This window comes from Aphelocoma coerulescens, unplaced genomic scaffold (genome assembly GCF_041296385.1).
Source record: "Aphelocoma coerulescens isolate FSJ_1873_10779 unplaced genomic scaffold, UR_Acoe_1.0 HiC_scaffold_186, whole genome shotgun sequence".
Taxonomy (NCBI): Eukaryota; Metazoa; Chordata; class Aves; order Passeriformes; family Corvidae; genus Aphelocoma; species Aphelocoma coerulescens.
This window is the reverse complement of record NW_027183534.1, coordinates 1-19,733: the sequence shown is the minus strand read 5'-3', so window position 1 is coordinate 19,733 and position 19,733 is coordinate 1. Positions and strand designations below refer to the sequence as shown.

At 65.9% G+C, this 19,733-nt stretch overlaps 1 protein-coding gene across 1 annotated transcript; it reads right to left on the bottom strand.

Annotated features, from left to right (window-relative positions):
* Positions 1 to 353: 353 nt before the first annotated feature.
* On the bottom strand, positions 354 to 19,397 carry LOC138101046 (V-type proton ATPase catalytic subunit A-like; the record flags this gene model as incomplete). The annotated part of the gene is made up of 10 exons (XM_068998887.1): positions 354 to 555; positions 2,360 to 2,531; positions 4,922 to 5,016; positions 6,348 to 6,551; positions 9,036 to 9,099; positions 9,225 to 9,339; positions 12,353 to 12,475; positions 14,217 to 14,325; positions 17,503 to 17,665; positions 19,246 to 19,397. Coding segments are annotated over 10 exons (1,290 nt in total), but the record flags the coding sequence as incomplete, so codon positions are not given.
* Positions 19,398 to 19,733: the final 336 nt, after the last annotated feature.

Genomic DNA, 19,733 nt, shown 5'->3' with positions numbered 1-19,733 from the left:
CTGCCCCTGTCACCCCCCGAAGTGTCCCCATATCCCACCCAGCTGCCCCTGTCCCCCCCCGAGGTGTCCCCACATCCCACCCAGCTGCCCCTGCCACCCCCCTGTCCCCCCCAGCGTGTCCCCCCTCCCCAGAACATCCCCGTCACCCCCCCGTCCCCCTCCCCCAGCCTGTCCCCTCCGTGTCCCCCCGCCCTCTCCGGGTGTCCCCATCCCCCAACATCCCACAGAGGTGACAACACCCGACCCCCACCCCCTCCCCCAACACCCCCAGACCCCCCCCCCCCAGTGCCACCCCCCCCAAGGGAGGGGACACCGGCCACTCCCACCCTCCTCGGGAAAGCCACGCCCGGAGCTCCAGAGCCACCACCGGCCCTTTATTGATTTGGGGGGGGGGGCGAGGCGACCCCGGGGGACCCCTCCTCGCCCATCCTGCGTGCCCCCCACCCCCCTGCCCCGTCGCTCTCAGTCCTCCAGGTTGCGGAACGCGGCCACCATCTCCTCCTGCAGCTGCGCGTAGGACGCCAGGATGCGCTGCTCGCCATCCTTCACCGGGTCCTGGCCACGCGGGCGACACGGCGGGGTCACCCCGGGAAGGGGGGGGGAGCTTCGTGAGGGACCCCCCCCAAAATCCCACCAAAAACCCCCCAAAATCCCACCAAAAATCCCACCAAAAATCCCCCAAAATCCCACCAAAAATCCCACCAAAAATCCCCCAAAATCCCACCAAAATCCCACCAAAATCCCACCAAAAATCCCCCAAAATCCCACCAAAAATCCCCCAATCCCACCAAAAATCCCACCAAAAACCCCCCAAAATCCCACCAAAAATCCCACCAAAAATCCCCCAAAATCCCACCCAAAAACCCCCCAAAATCCCACCAAAAATCCCCCAAAATCCCACCAAAAATCCCACCAAAAATCCCCCAAAATCCCACCAAAATCCCACCAAAAATCCCCCAAAATCCCACCAAAAATCCCCCAAAATCCCACCAAAAATCCCCCAATCCCCCCAAAAATCCACCGTGGGGGAGGTGGTGACGTCATCCCCTAAATGGGGTCACCCCCCCACCAACCCCAAATTTGTCACAAGGGACGTGGAGTCACCCCGGGAGAGGGGGGGAGCTTCGTGTGGGACCCCCCCCAAAATCCCACCAAAAACCCCCCAATCCCCCCAAAAACCCCCTAATCCCCCCAAAAATCCCCCAATCCCCCCAAAATCCCCCAATCCCCCCAGAAATCCCCCAATCCCCCCAAAAATCCACCGTGGGGGAGGTGGTGACGTCATCCCCCAAATGGGGTCACCCCCCCCTCCCCCACCAACCCCAAATTTGTCACAGGGGACACGGCGGGGTCACCCCGGGAGGGGGGGGAGCTTCGTGTGGGACCCCCAAATGGGGTCACAGCCCCCCAGGGATCCCCCCCCCCCCCAAATTTGTCCTTCACCTGGGGACCTCCATGGGGGTCTCTGCCCCCTTAACCCCCCTTAACCCCCCCATAGGACCCTCCATGGGGGTCTCACCCCCCTTTTCCCCCCCTTAAACCCCCATAGGACCCCCCCCAACGGGGATCTCCCCCCCTTTTCCCCCCTTTAACCTTCACGTCCGACCCCCCCAATGGGGGTCTCAGCCCCCTTTACCCCCCTTAACCCCCTCATAGACCCCCCAATGGGGGTCTCAGCCCCCTTTCCCCCTCTTTAACCCCCCCATAGGACCCCCCAATGGGGGTCTCACCCCCTTTGTCCCCCCTTAAACGCCCATAGAACCCTCCACGGGGGTCTCACCCCCTTTGCCCCCCCCTTAAGACCCAAAATGGGGGTCTCACCCCCCTTTCCCCCCCTTAAACCCCCAGAGGACCCCCCCAATGGGGGTCTCACCCCCTTTGTCCCCCCTTAACCCCCCCATAGGACCCCCCAATGGGGGTCTCACCCCCTTTGTCCCCCCTTAACCCCCCATAGGACCCCCCAATGGGGGTCTCACCCCCTTTGTCCCCCCTTAACCCCCCCATAGGACCCTCCATGGGGGTCTCACCCCCTTTTCCCCCCCTTAAACCCCCATAGAACTCCCCCCAACGGGGATCTCCCCCCCTTTCCCCCCCTTTAACCTTCACGTCCGACCCCCCCAATGGGGGTCTCAGCCCCCTTTACCCCCCTTAACCCCCCCATAGGACCCTCCATGGGGGTCTCACCCCCTTTGTCCCCCTCTTAACCCCCCCATAGGACCCTCCATGGGGGTCTCACCCCCTTTGTCCCCCCTTAAACCCCCATAGAACCCCCCCCAACGGGGATCTCCCCCCCTTTTCCCCCCTTTAACCTTCACGGCCGACCCCCCCAATGGGGGTCCCAGCCCCCCAGCCCCCCCACCTTGAACTTCATGGCGCTCAGGCGGTACAGGATGTCCCCGAGCCCCTCGCGGATGGTGGCCCAGGTGACCCTGTGCTCCTCGGGGCCCGCGCCCTCCACGGCCCCCCGGGCCAGGTCGTAGAAGGCGACCAAGTTCTGCAGCATCCCCACGGTCTTGTAGAAGGGGCAGAAGCTGGGCGAGGGTCCCGGGGGGGTCGTGAGGGGCAAGAGGAGTCAAGGTGAGGGGGTTTGGGGGGTCAGGAGGGGATTTGGGGGGTCAGGAGGGGTTTGGGGGGGTCTGGGTGCGGCGTGCCCACGGTTTTGTAGAAGGGGCAGAACCTGGGCAAGGGTCCCGGGGGGGTCGTGAGGGTCGTGAGGGGCAAGAGGAGTCAAGGTGAGGGGGGTTTGGGGGGTCAGGGAGGGATTTGGGGGGATCAGGAAGGGTTTGGGGGGGGTCAGGAGGGGATTTGGGGGGGTCAGGGAAGGATTTGGGGGGGTCAGGGGGGACTTGGGGGGGTCAGGAGGGGTTTGGGGGGTCAGGGAAGGATTTGGGGGGGGTCAGGAGGGGTTTGGGGGGGTCTGGGTGCGGCGTGCCCACGGTTTTGTAGAACGGGCAAAAGCTGGGCGAGGGTCCCGGGGGGGTCAGGAGGGATTTAAGGGGGTCGGGAGGGATTTGGGGGGGGTCAGGAGGGGATTTGGGGGGGTCAGGAGGGGTTTGGGGGGGTCAGGGAAGGATTTGGGGGGGTCAGGAGGGGTTTGGGGGGGTCTGGGTGCGGCGTGCCCACGGTTTTGTAGAAGGGGCAGAACCTGGGCAAGGGTCCCGGGGGGGGCAGGAGGGATTTAAGGGGGTCAGGGAAGGATTTGGGGGGGTCAGGAGGGGATTTGGGGGGGTCAGGGAAGGATTTTGGGGGGGTCAGGAGGGGTTTGGGGGGGTCTGGGTGCGGCGTGCCCACGGTCTTGTAGAAGGGGCAGAAGCTGGGCGAGGGTCCCGGGGGGGTCGTGAGGGTCGTGGGGGGCAAGAGGAGTCAAGGTGAGGGGGGTTTGGGGGGTCAGGGAGGGATTTGGGGGGGTCAGGAGGGGTTTGGGGGGGGTCAGGAGGGGATTTGAGGGGGTCAGGAAGGGTTTGGGGGGGTCAGGAAAGGATTTGGGGGGGTCAGGAAAGGATTTGGGGGGGTCAGGGAAGGATTTGGGGGGGGTCAGGAGGGATTTGGGGAGACAGGAGGGGTTTGGGGGGGTCTGGGAGGGGTTTAGGGGGGTCAGGAGGGGTTTAGGGGGGGTCAGGAGGGGATTTGAGGGGGTCAGGAAGGGTTTGGGGGGGTCAGGAAAGGATTTGGGGGGACAGGAGGGGATTTGGGGGGGTCAGGGAAGGATTTGGGGGGGGTCAGGAGGGGTTTGGGGGGGTCTGGGTGCGGCGTGCCCACGGTTTTGTAGAACGGGCAAAAGCTGGGCGAGGGTCCCGGGGGGGTCGTGAGGGTCGTGAGGGGCAAGAGGAGTCAGGCTGAGGGGGGTTTGGGGGGTCAGGGAGGGATTTGGGGGGATCAGGAAGGGTTTGGGGGGGTCAGGAAGGGATTTGGGGGGGTCAGGAGGGATTTGGGGAGACAGGAGGGGTTTGGGGGGGTCTGGGAGGGATTTGGGGGGGTCAGGAGGGGTTTAGGGGGGGGTCTGGGTGCGGCGTGCCCACGGTTTTGTAGAAGGGGCAGAAGCTGGGCGAGGGTCCCGGGGGGGTCAGGAGGGATTTAAGGGGGTCAGGAAGGGTTTGGGGGGGTCAGGAGGAGATTTGGGGGGGTCAGGGAAGGATTTGGGGGGGTCAGGAGGGATTTTTGGGGGTCAGGGTGGGGGTCAGGGTGGGGGTCCGGGGGGTCTCGGGGGGGTCCCGGTACCGGTCATAGGCGGAGTGGGGGGCAGGGTGGGGGTCAGGGTGGGGGTCAGGGTCGGGGTCAGGGTGGGGTCAGGGTGGGGGTCTCTGGGGGGGTCCCGGTACCGGTCATAGGCGGAGTGGGGGGCAGGGTGGGGGTCAGGGTGGGGGTCTCGGGGGGGTCAGGGTGGGGGTCAGGGTGGGGGTCCCGGTACCGGTCATAGGCGGAGTGGGGGTCAGGGTGGGGGGGTCAGGGTGGGGGTCTCGGGGGGGTCAGGGTGGGGGGGTCAGGGTGGGGGTCTCAGGGGGGTCAGGGTGGGGGTCAGGGTGGGGGTCTCGGGGGGTCCCGGTACCGGTCATAGGCGGAGTGGGGGGCAGGGTGGGGGTCAGGGTGGGGGTCTCGGGGGGTCCCGGTACCGGTCATAGGCGGAGTGGGGGTCTCGGGGGGGTCAGGGTGGGGGTCTCGGGGGGTCCCGGTACCGGTCATAGGCGGAGTGGGGGTCAGGGTGGGGGGGTCAGGGTGGGGGTCTCGGGGGGGTCAGGGTGGGGGTCAGGGTGGGGGTCAGGGTGGGGGTCTCGGGGGGGTCAGGGTGGGGGTCCCGGTACCGGTCATAGGCGGAGTGGGGGTCAGGGTGGGGGTCAGGGTGGGGGTCGGGGTGGGGTCAGGGTGGGGGTCTCGGGGGGGTCAGGGTGGGGGTCAGGGTGGGGGTCTCGGGGGGTCCCGGTACCGGTCATAGGCGGAGTAGCCGTTCTGCTGCAGGAAATCGTCCTTGAGCAGTTTGGCCACTTCCAGCGTCACTTTGTCACCCTCGGCCAGCGACGCCTGGGGGGGGAGGGGGGGTCCTGTCACTGCCCCTTCCCACACCCCAGACCCCAACCCCACACCCCAGACCCCACAAACCCCACAAACCCCACAAACCCCACAAACCCCACCTTCCCCACGAGCTGCACGATCTCGGCCAGCTCCTCCTCCTCCTGCAGGACCCCACATCCCAGACCCCACATCCCATTCCCTATGCCCATATCCCACTCCCCCGACCCCAACCCCACACCCCAGACCCCCCAGACCCCCCAGACCCCCCAGACCCCACAACCCCACCTTCCCCACAAGCTGCACGATCTCGGCCAGCTCCTCCTGCAGGACCCCAGACCCCACATCCCAGACCCCACATCCCAGACCCCACATCCCAGACCCCACATCCCAGACCCCACAAGCCCCACATCCCACACCCCATATCCCAGACCCCATATCCCACTCCCCCGACCCCAACCCCACACCCCAGACCCCCCAGACCCCACAAACCCCACAAACCCCATAACCCCACCTTCCCCACGAGCTGCACGATCTCAGCCAGCTCCTCCTGCAGGACCCCACACCCCACACCCCAAACCCCATATCCCATTCCCTATGCCCATACCCCACTCCCCCATCCCCAACCCCACACCCCAGACCCCCCAGACCCCCCAGACCCCACAGACCCCACAAACCCCACAACCCCACCTTCCCCACGAGCTGCACGATCTCAGCCAGCTCCTCCTGCAGGACCCAAGACCCCACACCCCACATCCCAGACCCCACATCCCACACCCCATATCCCACACCCCGTATCTCACTCCCCCGACCCCAACTCCACACCCCAGACCCCACAAACCCCACAAACCCCACAGACCCCATAACCCCACCTTCCCCACGAGCTGCACGATCTCAGCCAGCTCCTCCTCCTCCTGCAGGACCCCACACCCCACATCCCAGACCCCACAAACCCCACAAACCCCACAAACCCCACAAACCCCATAACCCCACTTTCCCCACGAGCTGCACGATCTCGGCCAGCTCCTCCTGCAGGACCCCAGACCCCACATCCCACACCCCACATCCCACACTCCACAGACCCCACATCCCAGACCCCACATCCCACTCCCCCGACCCCAACCCCACACCCCAGACCCCAGAGACCCCACAAACCCCACAAACCCCATAACCCCACCTTCCCCACGAGCTGCACGATCTCGGCCAGCTCCTCCTCCTCCTGCAGGACCCCACACCCCAAACCCCACATCCCATTCCCTATGCCCATATCCCACTCCCCCGACCCCAACCCCACATCCCAGACCCCACAAACCCCACAAACCCCACAAACCCCACAACCCCACCTTCCCCACGAGCTGCACGATCTCGGCCAGCTCCTCCTCCTCCTGCAGGATGCGCCGGGCGCGGTCGCGCAGCGCGGGCAGCTCGGGGTGGGCGCGCTCGTAGTGCGGCTCCAGCGCCCGCAGGTACCGCGAGTACGAGATCAGCCAGTTCACGGACGGGAAGTGCTTGCGCTGCGCCAGCTTCTTGTCCAGCCCCCAGAACACCTGGGAGTGTCACTCGGTGTCACCCGATGTCGCCCAGTGTCGCCCAGTGTCACCCCCGGGGCACCCAGCCTCTTATCCCCCCCAGAACACCCAGCGGTGTCACCCCAGGGTCACCCCCGTGCCACCCACGGTACCCGTGTCCTTCTTATCCCTCTTGTCCAGCCCCCAGAACACCTGGGAGTGTCACCCGGTGTCACCCGGTGTCACCCAGTGTCACCCAGTGTCGCCCCAGGGTCGCCCAGTGTCACCCCCGGGGCACCCAGGGTCGCCCAGTGTCGCCCCCGGGGCACCCAGCCGGTCCAGAACACCCAGCGGTGTCACCCCCGTGTCACCCACGGTACCCGTGTCCTTCTTATCCCTCTTGTCCAGCCCCCAGAACACCTGGGAGTGTCACCCCGTATCACCCAGTGTCACCCAGTGTCACCCCAGTGTCACCCGGTGTCACCCCCGGGGCACCCAGTGTCACCCCAGGGTCACCCAGCCTCTTATCCCCCCCAGAACACCCCGCGGTGTCACCCCCTGTGTCACCCACGGTACCCGTGTCCTTCTTATCCCTCTTGTCCAGCCCCCAGAACACCTTGGAGTGTCACCCAGTGTCATCCAGTGTCACCCCAGTGTCACCCCAGGGTCACCCAGTGCCACCCCTGGGGCACCCAGCCTGTCCCCGAGCCTCTTATCCCCCCCAGAACACCGGGGAGTGTCACCTCGTGTCCCCACACAGGGGATCCTTGTGGCCCTCATGTCTCCCACAGCCTGTCCCCATCCCTGTCCCCATCCCTGTCCCATCCCTGTCCCATCCCCATCCCCGTCCCCATCCCAGTCCCATCCCCGTCCCCATCCCTGTCCCCATCCCTGTCCCATCCCTGTCCCCTCCCTGTCCCACCCCTGTCCCTATCCTTGTCCCATCCCTGTCCCCATCCCTGTCCCCATTCCTGTCCGAATCCCTGTCCCATCCCTGTCCCACCCCTGTCCCATCCCAGTCCCATCCCTGTCCCATCCCTGTCCCATCCCTGTCCCCTCCCTGTCCCCATCCCCGTCCCATCCCTCTCCCAGTCCCCATCCCCGTCCCATCCCTGTCCCCCCTCTGTCCCCCTCTGTCCCAATCCCTGTCCCATCCCCATCCCTGCTCCCCATCCCTGTCCCATCCCCGTCCCCATCCCAATCCCCATCCCCATCCCCGTCCCCCCTGTCCCCTCCCTGTCCCCTCTATCCCATCCCCGTCCCCGTCCCCATCCCTGTCCCATCCCTGTCCCCCCTCTGTCCCAATCCCTGTCCCCATCCCTGTCCCCATCCCTGTCCTCTTCTGTCCCATCCCTGTCCCATCCCAGTCCCCATCCCCGTCCCCTCTGTCCCCTCCCTGTCCCCTCTATCCCATCCCTGTCCCCATCCCTGTCCCATCCCCGTCCCCATCCCTGTCCCATCCCCACCCCTGTCCCCATCCCCGTCCCCATCCCCGTCCCCATCCCAGTCCCATCCCCGTCCCCATCCCTGTCCCCATCCCTGTCCCATCCCTGTCCCCTCCCTGTCCCATCCTTGTCCCATCCCAGTCCCCATCCCCGTCCCATCCCTGTCCCCCCTCTGTCTCCCTCTGTCCCAATCCCTGTCCCATCCCCATCCCTGCTCCCCATCCCCGTCCCATCCCCGTCCCAATCCCCATCCCAATCCCCATCCCCATCCCTGTCCCATCCCTGTCCCCCCTCTGTCCCAATCCCTGTCCCAATCCCTGTCCCCATCCCTGTCCCCTCCCTGTCCCCTCTATCCCATCCCTGTCCCCATCCCCGTCCCACCCCTGTCCCCATCCCTGTTCCCATCCCTGTCCCATCCTTGTCCCCTCTGTCCCATCCCTGTCCCCATCCCTGTCCCACCCCTGTCCCCATCCCTGTCCCACCCCTGTCCCTATCCCTGTCCCCATCCCCGTCCCCTCTGTCCCCTCCCTGTCCCCTCTATCCCATCCCTGTCTCCATCCCCGTCCCATCCCTCTCCCTGTCCCATCCCTGTCCCATCCCTGTCCCAATCCCTGTCCCATTCCTGTCCCAATCCCTGTCCCCATCCCTATCTCATTCCCATCCCTGTCTCCTCTGTCCCCTGTCCCAATCTCTGCTCCCCGCCCCTATCCCAGTCCCATCCCTGTCCCCTCCCTGTCCCCATCCCTGTCCCACCCCTGTCCCCATCCCTGTCCCACCCTTGTCCCCATCCCCGTCCCCTCTGTCCCCCCTCTATCCCACCCCTGTCCCCATCCCTGTCCCATCCCTGTCCCCTCCCTGTCCCATCCCTGTCCCCATCCCTGTCCCCATCCCTGTCCCATCCCAGTCCCATCCCTGTCCCCTCCCTGTCCCATCCCTGTCCCCATCCCTGTCCCAATCCCTGTCCCACCCCTGTCCCCCCTCTGTCCCCATCCCTGTCCCACCCCCATCCCCATCCCTGTCCCAATCCCAATCCCCATCCCCGTCCCCATCCCCATCCCTGTCCCCTCCGTCCCCTCACCTGCACGATCCCCAGCGTGGCCGAAGTGACGGGATCCGAGAAATCCCCTCCGGGCGGGGACACCCTGCGGGGGATGGGGGCGAAGAGGGCGGGTTGGGGTGAGCTGGGGGGGGTGTCCCCCCACCCCTGTCACCCCCCCACCCTTGTCACCCACCCCTGTCACCCCCTCCCCACCCAGGGGACACTCACGCTCCGACGATGCTGACGCTGCCCTCGCGCTCGGGGGTCCCCAAGCACCGCGCCCGCCCCGCGCGCTCGTAGAACGAGGCCAGGCGAGCCCCGAGGTACGCGGGGTAGCCACTGTCTGCGGGGCCGACACCGCTGGCACCTCCCGGGCCACCTCCGCGGGTCCCCGCGGCCCCTCCGGGTGGCACCCGGACGCTGCCAGACCGGGCCGGGGGTGCCCCCCCAAAACCACAAACCCCGCGCAGTTTGGGGTTGGCAGCCCCCCACGCGGTGATTTGGGGGATGGGGAGGGGGAAGGGGTCCCCCCCAGCCCGGATTTGGGGTTCAGTCGGGGTTGGGGAGGGGGCGCGGGGTCCCCCCAGCCCGGATTTGGGGTCCAGTCGGGGATGGGGAGGGGGCGCGGGGTCCCCCCAGCTCAGATTTGGGGGTCACTCGGGGATGAGGAGGGGGCGCGGGGTCCCCCCAGCCCGGATTTGGGGTCACTCGGGGTTGGAGAAGGGATGTGGGGTCCCCCCCAGCCCGGATTTGGGGTTCAGTCGGGGTTGGGGAGGGGGCGCGGGGTCCCCCCCAGCCCGGATTTGGGGGTCGCTCGGGAATGGGGAGGGGGCGCGGGGTCCCCCCAGCTCAGATTTGGGGGTCACTCGGGGATGAGGAGGGGGCGCGGGGTCCCGCCAGTGCGGATTTGGGGTTCACTCGGGGATGGGGAGGGGGCGCGGGGTCCCCCCCAGCCCGGATTTGGGGTTCAGTCGGGGATGGGGAGGGGGCGCGGGGTCCCCCCAGCTCAGATTTGGGGGTCACTCGGGGATGAGGAGGGGGCGCGGGGTCCCGCCAGCCCGGATTTTGGGGTTCCCCATCCCCTCAGCCCCATTTCCCACCCCAATTCCCGGGATTTTGGGGTTCCCCATCCTCTCAGCCCCATTTCCCACCCCAATTCCCGGGATTTTGGGGTTCCCCATCCTCTCAGCCCCATTTCTCCCACCCCAATTCCCGGGATTTTGGGGTTCCCCATCCTCTCAGCCCCATTTTCCCCACCCGAATTCCCGGCATTTTGGGGTTCCCCATCCTCTCAGCCCCATTTTCCCCCCGAATTCCCGGGATTTTGGGGTTCCCCATCCTCTCACCCCATTTTCACCCCTCAATTCCCGGGATTTTGGGGTTCCCCATCCTCTCAGCCCCACTTTCCACATAAATTCCCGGGATTTTGGGGTTCCCCATCCTCTCACCCCATTTTCATCCCTCAATTCCCGGGATTTTGGGGTTCCCCATCCTCTCAGCCCCATTTTCCCCCCGAATTCCCGGGATTTTGGGGTTCCCCATCCTCTCAGCCCCATTTTCCCACCCGAATTCCCGGGATTTTGGGGTTCCCCATCCTCTCAGCCCCATTTCCCCCACCCGAATTCCCGGGATTTTGGGGTTCCCCATCCCCTCAGCCCCATTTCCCACCCCAATTCCCGGGATTTTGGGGTTCCCCATCCTCTCAGCCCCATTTCCCCCACCCGAATTCCCGGGATTTTGGGGTTCCCCATCCTCTCAGCCCCACTTTCCACATAAATTCCCGGGATTTTGGGGTTCCCCATCCTCTCAGCCCCACTTTCCACATAAATTCCCGGGATTTTGGGGTACCCCATCCTCTCAGCCCATTTTCACCCCTCAATTCCCGGGATTTTGGGGTTCCCCATCCTCTCAGCCCATTTTCACCCCTCAATTCCCGGGATTTTGGGGTTCCCCATCCTCTCAGCCCCATTTCCCCCACCCGAATTCCCGGGATTTTGGGGTTCCCCATCCTCTCAGCCCCATTTTCCCACCCGAATTCCCGGGATTTTGGGGTTCCCCATCCTCTCAGCCCCACTTTCCCCCACCCCAATTCCCGGGATTTTGGGGTTCCCCGTCCTCTCAGCCCCATTTCCCCCACCCGAATTCCCGGGATTTTGGGGTTCCCCATCCTCTCAGCCACATTTCCCCCACCCCAATTCCCGGGATTTTGGGGTTCCCCATCCTCTCAGCCCCATTTTCCCCACCCGAATTCCCGGGATTTTGGGGTTCCCCATCCTCTCAGCCCCATTTCCCCCACCCGAATTCCCGGGATTTTGGGGTTCCCCATCCTCTCAGCCCCACTTTCCACATAAATTCCCGGGATTTTGGGGTTCCCCATCCTCTCAGCCCCATTTTCCCCACACGAATTCCCGGGATTTTGGGGTTCCCCATCCTCTCAGCCCCACTTTCCACATAAATTCCCAGGATTTTGGGGTTCCCCATCCTCTCAGCCCCATTTCCCACCCGGATTCCCAGGATTTTGGGGTTCCCCATCCTCTCAGCCCCACTTTCCACATAAATTCCCGGGATTTTGGGGTTCCCCATCCTCTCAGCCCCACTTTCCACCCGGATTCCCAGGATTTTGGGGTTCCCCATCCCCTCAGCCCCATTTCCCCCCCCCCGAATTCCCGGGATTTTGGGGTTCCCCATCCTCTCAGCCCCACTTTCCACATAAATTCCCAGGATTTTGGGGTTCCCCATCCTCTCAGCCCCATTTCCCACCCGGATTCCCAGGATTTTGGGGTTCCCCATCCTCTCAGCCCCACTTTCCACATAAATTCCCGGGATTTTGGGGTTCCCCATCCTCTCAGCCCCACTTTCCACATAAATTCCCGGGATTTTGGGGTTCCCCATCCTCTCACCCCATTTTCACCCCTCAATTCCCGGGATTTTGGGGTTCCCCATCCTCTCAGCCCCATTTCCCACCCGAATTCCCGGGATTTTGGGGTTCCCCATCCTCTCAGCCCCATTTCCCACCCGAATTCCCGGGATTTTGGGGTTCCCCATCCTCTCAGCCCCACTTTCCACATAAATTCCCGGGATTTTGGGGTTCCCCATCCTCTCAGCCCCATTTTCCCCACACGAATTCCCGGGATTTTGGGGTTCCCCATCCTCTCAGCCCCACTTTCCCCCACCCCAATTCCCGGGATTTTGGGGTTCCCCGTCCTCTCAGCCCCATTTCCCCCACCCGAATTCCCGGGATTTTGGGGTTCCCCATCCTCTCAGCCCCACTTTCCACATAAATTCCCGGGATTTTGGGGTTCCCCATCCTCTCAGCCCCATTTCCCCCCCGAATTCCCGGGATTTTGGGGTCTCACCGGCGGGCATCTCCGCCAGGCGCCCCGAGATCTCGCGCAGCGCCTCGGCCCAGCGGGACGTGGAGTCGGCCAGGAGGCAGCTGTGGAGCCCCATGTCCCGAAAGTACTCGGCGAGCGTGATCCCTGTGACACACGCGTGTGCAAGGGGTGTCACGCGTGTCACACACGCGTGTGCAAGGGGTGTCACGCGTGTCACGCACCCGGGGACAGCGCCATCCCTGCCCGGCCCCCTCCCGGTGTCCCCTTTGTCCCCCCCGTGTCCCTGTCCCCTCCCCGTGTCCCTGCCCCCCCCGTCTCCCTGTGCCCCCCGTGTCCCCATCCCCCCCATGTCCCTGTCCCCCCCGTCTCCCTGTGACCCCCTTGTCCCCATCCCCCCCGTCTCCCTGTCCCCATCCCCCCCGTCTCCCTGTCCCCGTCCCCCCCGTCTCCCTGCCCCCCCCGTGTCTCCATCCCCTCCCTGTCCCCATCTCCTCCGTGTCCCCATCCCCCCCATGTCCCCGTCCCCCCCGTATCCCCGCCCCCCCGTCTCCCTGTCCCCCCCGTCTCCCTGTGACCCCCATGTCCCCATCCCCCCCCGTGTCCCTGTCCCCCCCCGTGTCCCTGTCCCCCCCGTGTCCCTGTGACCCCCATGTCCCCATCCCCCCCATGTCCCTGTCCCCTCCGTGTCCCCATCCCCCCCGTGTCCCTGTCCCCATCCCCCTGTGTCCCCATCCCCCCCATGTCCCTGTGTCCCCCATGTCCCCTTCCCCTCCGTGTCCCCATCCCCCCCATGTCCCTGTCCTCGTCCCCCCCGTGTCCCCATCCCCTCCCTGTCCCCATCCTCTCCGTGTCCCTGTCCGCATCCCTTCCGTGTCCTTGTCCCCATCCCCCCCGTGTCCCCACCTCCCCATGTCCCCGTCCCCTCCCTGTCCCCATCCCTGCCGTGTCCCTGTCCCCCTGATGTCCCCGTCCCCATCCCCTCCGTGTCCCTGTCCCCGTCCCCCCGTGTCCCTGTCCCCGCCATGTCCCCATCCCCCCCGTGTCCCTGTCCGCATCCCTTCCGTGTCCCTGTCCCCCCCGTGCCCCCATCCTGCCCATGTCCCCGTCCCCCCGTGTCCATCCCCTCCGTGTCCCCATGTCCCCATCCCCCCCATGTCCCCATGCCCCCCGTGTCCCCGTTCCCATCCCCTCCGTGTCCCTGTCCCCCCCCGTCCCCCTCCCCCCGTGTCCCTGTCCCCGTCCCCCCCGAGTCCCCCTCCCCTCCCTGTCCCCATCCCCCCCGTGTCCCTGTCCCCCCCCGTGTCCCCATCCCCCCCGTGTCCCCATCCCCCCGTGTCCCCACCCCCCCGTGTCCCCATCCCCTCCCTATCCCTGTCCCCATCCCCCCATGTCCCCATCCCCATCCCCCCCATGTCCCCATCCCCTCCCTATCCCCATCCCCCCCGTGTCCCTGTCCCCCCCCGTGTCCCCGTCCCCCCCCATGTCCCTGTCCTCGTCCCCCCCGTGTCCCTGCCACCCCCGTGTCCCCATCCCCCCGTGTCCCTGTCCCCATCTTCCCGTGTCCCTGTCCCTCCCCGTGTCCCCGTCCCCCCCCGTGTCCCCGTCCCCCCCGCGTCCCCATCCCCCCACGTCCCCATCCCCCCCTGTCCCCGTCCCCCCGTGTCCCCGTCCCCCCACGTCCCCGTCCCCCCCGTGTCCCCGTCCCCCCGTGTCCCCATCCCCCCGTGTCCCTGTCCCCCCGTGTCCCTGTCCCCATCCCCCCCGTGTCCCCGTCCCCCCGTGTCCCCATCCCCTCCGTGTCCCTGTCCCCCCCATCCCCGTCCCCCCCATGTCCCTGTCCCCATCCCCCCGTGCCCACCCCCCCGTGTCCCCGTCGCTCCCCCACCGGTGTAGATGGAGGCCTCGCGGGCGGCCACCGGCATGTTGGACGTGTTGGCCACGAGCGTCGTGCGCTTCATGATGGACTCGGAGCGGCCGCCCACCTCCATGGTCAGCTGGGGACATCGGTGGCACTGTCACCTCCTGGCACCTCCCTGGCACCCGCTGTCACCCCCCGTGCCATCCCCGTGTCACCTCGGGGAAGTCCCGAGGACCTTCCATGAACACCCGCGTCACTGCCACCCCCTTGGCACCCCGGTGTCCCCGTGCCACCCCCCTGTCCCTGTGCCACCCCCCTGTCCCTGTGTCACCCCATGTCCCTGTGTCACCTCGGGGAAGTCCCCGAGGACCCTCCATGAACACCCGTGTCACTGCCACCCCCTTGCCACCCCCGGTGTCCCCGTGCCACCCCAATGTCCCCGTGCCACCCCCCTTGGCACCCCGATGTCCCCGTGCCACCCTGTGTCCCCATGTCACTTCAGGGAAATCCCCGAGGACCCTCCATGAACACCCGTGTCACTGCCACCCCCTTGGCACCCCGGTGTCCCCGTGTCACCCCCCTTGACAACCCGATGTCCCCATGCCACCCCCCTGTCCCTGTGTCACCTCAAGAAGTCCCTGAGGACCTTCCATGAACACCCGTGTCACTGCCACCCCCCTGCCACCCACGATGTCCCCGTGCCACCCCCTGTCCCTGTGCCACCCCAATGTCCCCGTGCCACCCCCCTGTCCCTGTGCCACCCCCCTGTCCCTGTGTCACCTCGGGGAAGCCCCAGGGACCCTCCACGGTCAGCTGGGCACAGCCATGTCACTGCCACCCCCTTGGCACCCCCGGTGTCCCCGTGCCACCCCAATGTCCCCGTGCCACCCCCCTTGGCACTCCGGTGTCCCCGTGCCACCCCAATGTCCCAGTGCCACCCCCCTTGGCACCCCGATGTCCCCGTGCCACCCCCTGTCCCTGTGTCACCTCAAGAAGTCCCCGAGGACCCTCCATGAACACCCGTGTCACTGCCACCCCCCTTGGCACCCCGATGTCCCCATGCCACCCCGTGTCCCTGTGCCACCTCAAAAAGTCCCTGAGGACCTTCCATGAACACCCGTGTCACTGCCACCCCCATGCCACCCACGATGTCCCCGTGCCACCCCCTGTCCCTGTGCCACCCCCCTGTCCCCGTGCCACCCCGATGTCCCCATGCCGCCCCGTGTCCCTGTGCCACCTCAAGAAGTCCCCGAGGACCCTCCATGAACACCCATGTCACTGCCACCCCCTTGGCACCCCGGTGTCCCCGTGCCACCCTGATGTCCCCGTGCCACCCCCTTGGCACCCCGTGTCCCCGTGTTACTTCAGGGAAGTCCCTGAGGACCCTCCATGAACACCCGTGTCACTGCCATGCCCATGCCACCCACGATGTCCCCGTGCCACCCCAATGTCCCTGTGCCACCTCAAGAAGTCCCTGAGGACCCTCCATGAACACCCGTGTCACTGCCACCCCCCTTGGCACCCCGATGTCCCCGTGCCACCCCGATGTCCCCGTGCCACCCCCCTTGGCACCCCGATGTCCCCGTGCCACCCCCTGTCCCTGTGTCACCTCAAGAAGTCCTTAAGGACCCTCCATGAACACCCGTGTCACTGCCACCCTCTTGGCACCCCGATGTCCCCATGCCACCCCGATGTCCCTGTGCCACCTCAAGAAGTCCCCGAGGACCCTCCATGAACACCCGCGTCACTGCCACCCCCTTGGCACCCCGGTGTCCCCGTGCCACCCCCCTTGGCACCCCGATGTCCCCGTGCCACCCCCCTGTCCCTGTGTCACCTCAAGAAGTCCCCGAGGACCCTCCATGAACACCCGTGTCACTGCCACCCCCATGCCACCCACGATGTCCCTGTGCCACCCCCCTGTCCCTGTGTCACCTCAGGGAAGCCCCAGGGACCCTCCACGATCAGCTGGGCACAGCCGTGCCACTGCCACCCCCTTGGCACCCCGATGTCCCTGTGCCACCTCAAGAAGTCCCCGAGGACCCTCCATGAACACCCGTGTCACTGCCACCCCCCTTGGCACCCCAGTGTCCCCATGCCACCCCGTGTCCCTGTGCCACCTCAAGAAGTCCCTGAGGACCTTCCATGAACACCCGTGTCACTGCCACCCCCATGCCACCCACGATGTCCCCGTGCCACCCCCTGTCCCTGTGCCACCCCAATGTCCCCGTGCCACCCCCCTGTCCCTGTGCCACCCCCCTGTCCCTGTGTCACCTCGGGGAAGCCCCAGGGACCCTCCACGGTCAGCTGGGCACAGCCGTGTCACTGCCACCCCCCTTGGCACCCCGGCGTCCCCGTGCCACCCCAATGTCCCCGTGCCACCCCCCTTGGCACCCCGGTGTCCCCGTGCCACCCCAATGTCCCCGTGCCACCCCCCTTGGCACCCCGATGTCCCCGTGCCACCCCGATGTCCCTGTGCCACCTCAAGAAGTCCCCGAGGACCCTCCATGAACACCCGTGTCACTGCCACCCCCTTGGCACCCCGATGTCCCCATGCCACCCCGTGTCCCTGTGCCACCTCAGGAAGTCCCCGAGGACCCTCCATGAACACTCGTGTCACTGCCACCCCCTTGGCACCCCGATGTCCCCATGCCACCCCGTGTCCCTGTGCCACCTCAGGAAGTCCCTGAGGACCCTCCATGAACACTCGTGTCACTGCCACCCCCTTGGCACCCCGATGTCCCCGTGCCACCCCGATGTCCCCGTGCCACCCCCCTTGGCACCCCGGTGTCCCCGTGCCACCCCAATGTCCCTGTGCCACCCCCTGTCCCTGTGCCACCTCAAGAAGTCCCCGAGGACCCTCCATGAACACCCGTGTCACTGCCACCCCCTTGGCACCCCGGTGTCCCCGTGCCACCCCAATGTCCCCGTGCCACCCTCTTGGCACCCCGATGTCCCCATGCCACCCCGTGTCCCTGTGCCACCTCAAGAAGTCCCTGAGGACCTTCCATGAACACCCGTGTCACTGCCACCCCCATGCCACCCACGATGTCCCCGTGCCACCCCCTGTCCCTGTGCCACCCCAATGTCCCCGTGCCACCCCCCTGTCCCTGTGCCACCCCCCTGTCCCTGTGTCACCTCGGGGAAGCCCCAGGGACCCTCCACGGTCAGCTGGGCACAGCCGTGTCACTGCCACCCCCTTGGCACCCCGATGTCCCCGTGCCACCCCCTTGGCACCCCGATGTCCCCGTGCCACCCCCTTGGCACCCCGATGTCCCCGTGCCACCCCGTGCCACCCCCGATGTCCCCGTGTCACCTCGGGGAAGTCCCTGAGGACCTCGGACATTTCGTTGCCGCGCTCGCCGCACCCCACGTAGACGATGACGTCGCTGTTGGAATACTTGGACAGGGATTGGGAAATCACCGTCTTCCCGCAGCCGAACGCACCCGGGATGGCCGTGGTGCCCCCCTGGACACACCTGGGGACACGGGACAGGGGTGGCGGGACCCCGGTGCCACCCTGTGCCTGTCCCCATTGCCGTCGCCATCCCTGTCCTTGTGCCCAGCCCCGTCCTGTCGCTGTTTCCCGTCCCCATCTCAATTCCTGTTCCCAAATCCATCTCTCCCTATCCCAATTCCTGTCCCCATCTCAATTCCTGCCCCCAAATCCATCTCTCCCTGTCCCCAAATCCATCTCTCCCCATCCCAATTCCTGCCCCCAAATCCATCTCTCCTTGTTCCCATCCCTGTCCCCAAATCCATCTCTCCCCATCCCCATCCCTGTCCCCATCTCAATTCCTGTCCCCAAATCCATCTCTCCCCGTCCCCATCCCTGTCCCCAAATCCATCTCTCCCCGTCCCAATTCCTGTCCCCAAATCGATCTCTCCCTGTCCCCAAATCCATCTCTCCCTATCCCCATCCCTGTCCCCATCTCAATTCCTGCCCCCAAATCCATCTCTCCTTGTCCCCATCCCTGTCCCCATCCCCATCCCTGTTCCCAAATCCATCTCTCTCCATCCCAATTCCTGTCCCCAAATCCATCTCTCCCCATCTCCATCCCTGTCCCCATCCCCATCCCTGTCCCCAAATCCATCTCTCCCTGTCCCCATCCCTGTCCCCAAATCCATCTCTCCCCGTCCCCATCCCTGTCCCCAAATCCATCTCTCCCGGTCCCCATCCCTGTTCCCAAATCCATCTCTCTCCCTATCCCAATTCCTGCCCCCAAATCCATCTCTCCTTGTTCCCATCCCTGTCCCCAAATCCATCTCTCCCTATCCCAATTCCTGTCCCCATCTCAATTCCTGCCCCCAAATCCATCTCTTCCTGTCCCCATCCCAATTCCTGTCCCCAAATCCATCTCTCCCCGTCCCAATTCCTGTCCCCAAATCCATCTCTCCCTGTCCCCAAATCCATCTCTCCCCGTCCCAATTCCTGTCCCCAAATCCATCTCTCCCTGTCCCCAAATCCATCTCTCCCTGTCCCAATTCCTGTCCCCAAATCCATCTCTCCCTGTCCCCATCCCTGTCCCCATCCCCATCCCTGTTCCCAAATCCATCTCTCCCTGTCCCAATTCCTGTCCCCAAATCCATCTCTCCCTGTCCCCATCCCTGTCCCCATCCCAATTCCTGCCCCCAAATCCATCTCTCCCTGTCCCCATCCCTGTCCCCAAATCCATCTCTCCCTATCCCAATTCCTGTCCCCAAATCCATCTCTCCCTGTCCCCATCCCTGTCCCCATTCCCCATTCCTTATCCTCAACTCCATCTTTCCCTGTCCTCATCCCTGTCCCTGTCCCTGTCCCCATCCCTGTTCCTGTCCCCATCCCTCCCTCCCCTTCCCCCTCTCCCCCCCTCGTCCCCCACCCCCATCCCACCCTTTTCCCTCCCCCGAATCCCTGCGGGAACAGCGCAAAGCTCCCGACTCCAATCCCGATCCCAATCCCGATCCCTGTGGAAACAGCGCATCCCCCAAGCTCGATCCCAATCCCGATCCGGACGGGAGGAGCACAGCCCCCGATCCCAACCCCAATCCCGGTCCCGACCCTGATCCCGATCCCTACGGGAAGAGCGCGTCCAGGACCCTCTGGCCGGTCAGCAGGGGGTGATTGGCCGGGAGCTTCTCGGCCACGGGCCGGACCTGCCGGACCGGCCACACCTGGATCATGGAGAGCGGCTCCCGGACCCCCTGGAATTCCAGCTCCAGCACCACATCCTGCGGGATCGGCCTGGGATCAGCCCGGGATCAGCCCGGGATCAGCCCGGGATCGGCCCACACCCCCCGGTCCCAATCCCGATCCCTGCGGGAACAGCGCATCCCTCAAATCCCGATCCCTCCCGGTTCCTGCGGGAGCCGCGCACTCCCGGGATCCCAATCCCGACCGCGATCCCGCTCCCGATCCCGATGATCCCCGTCTCAATCCCGCTTTCGGTCCCGCCTCCCACCGCCCCCTCCCGATCCCAACCCCGACCCGATCCCCCTGAGCTCGATACTGATCCCGATCCCCCCCCCCAGCCTCGACCCCGATCCTGATCTCAATCCCAATCCCGA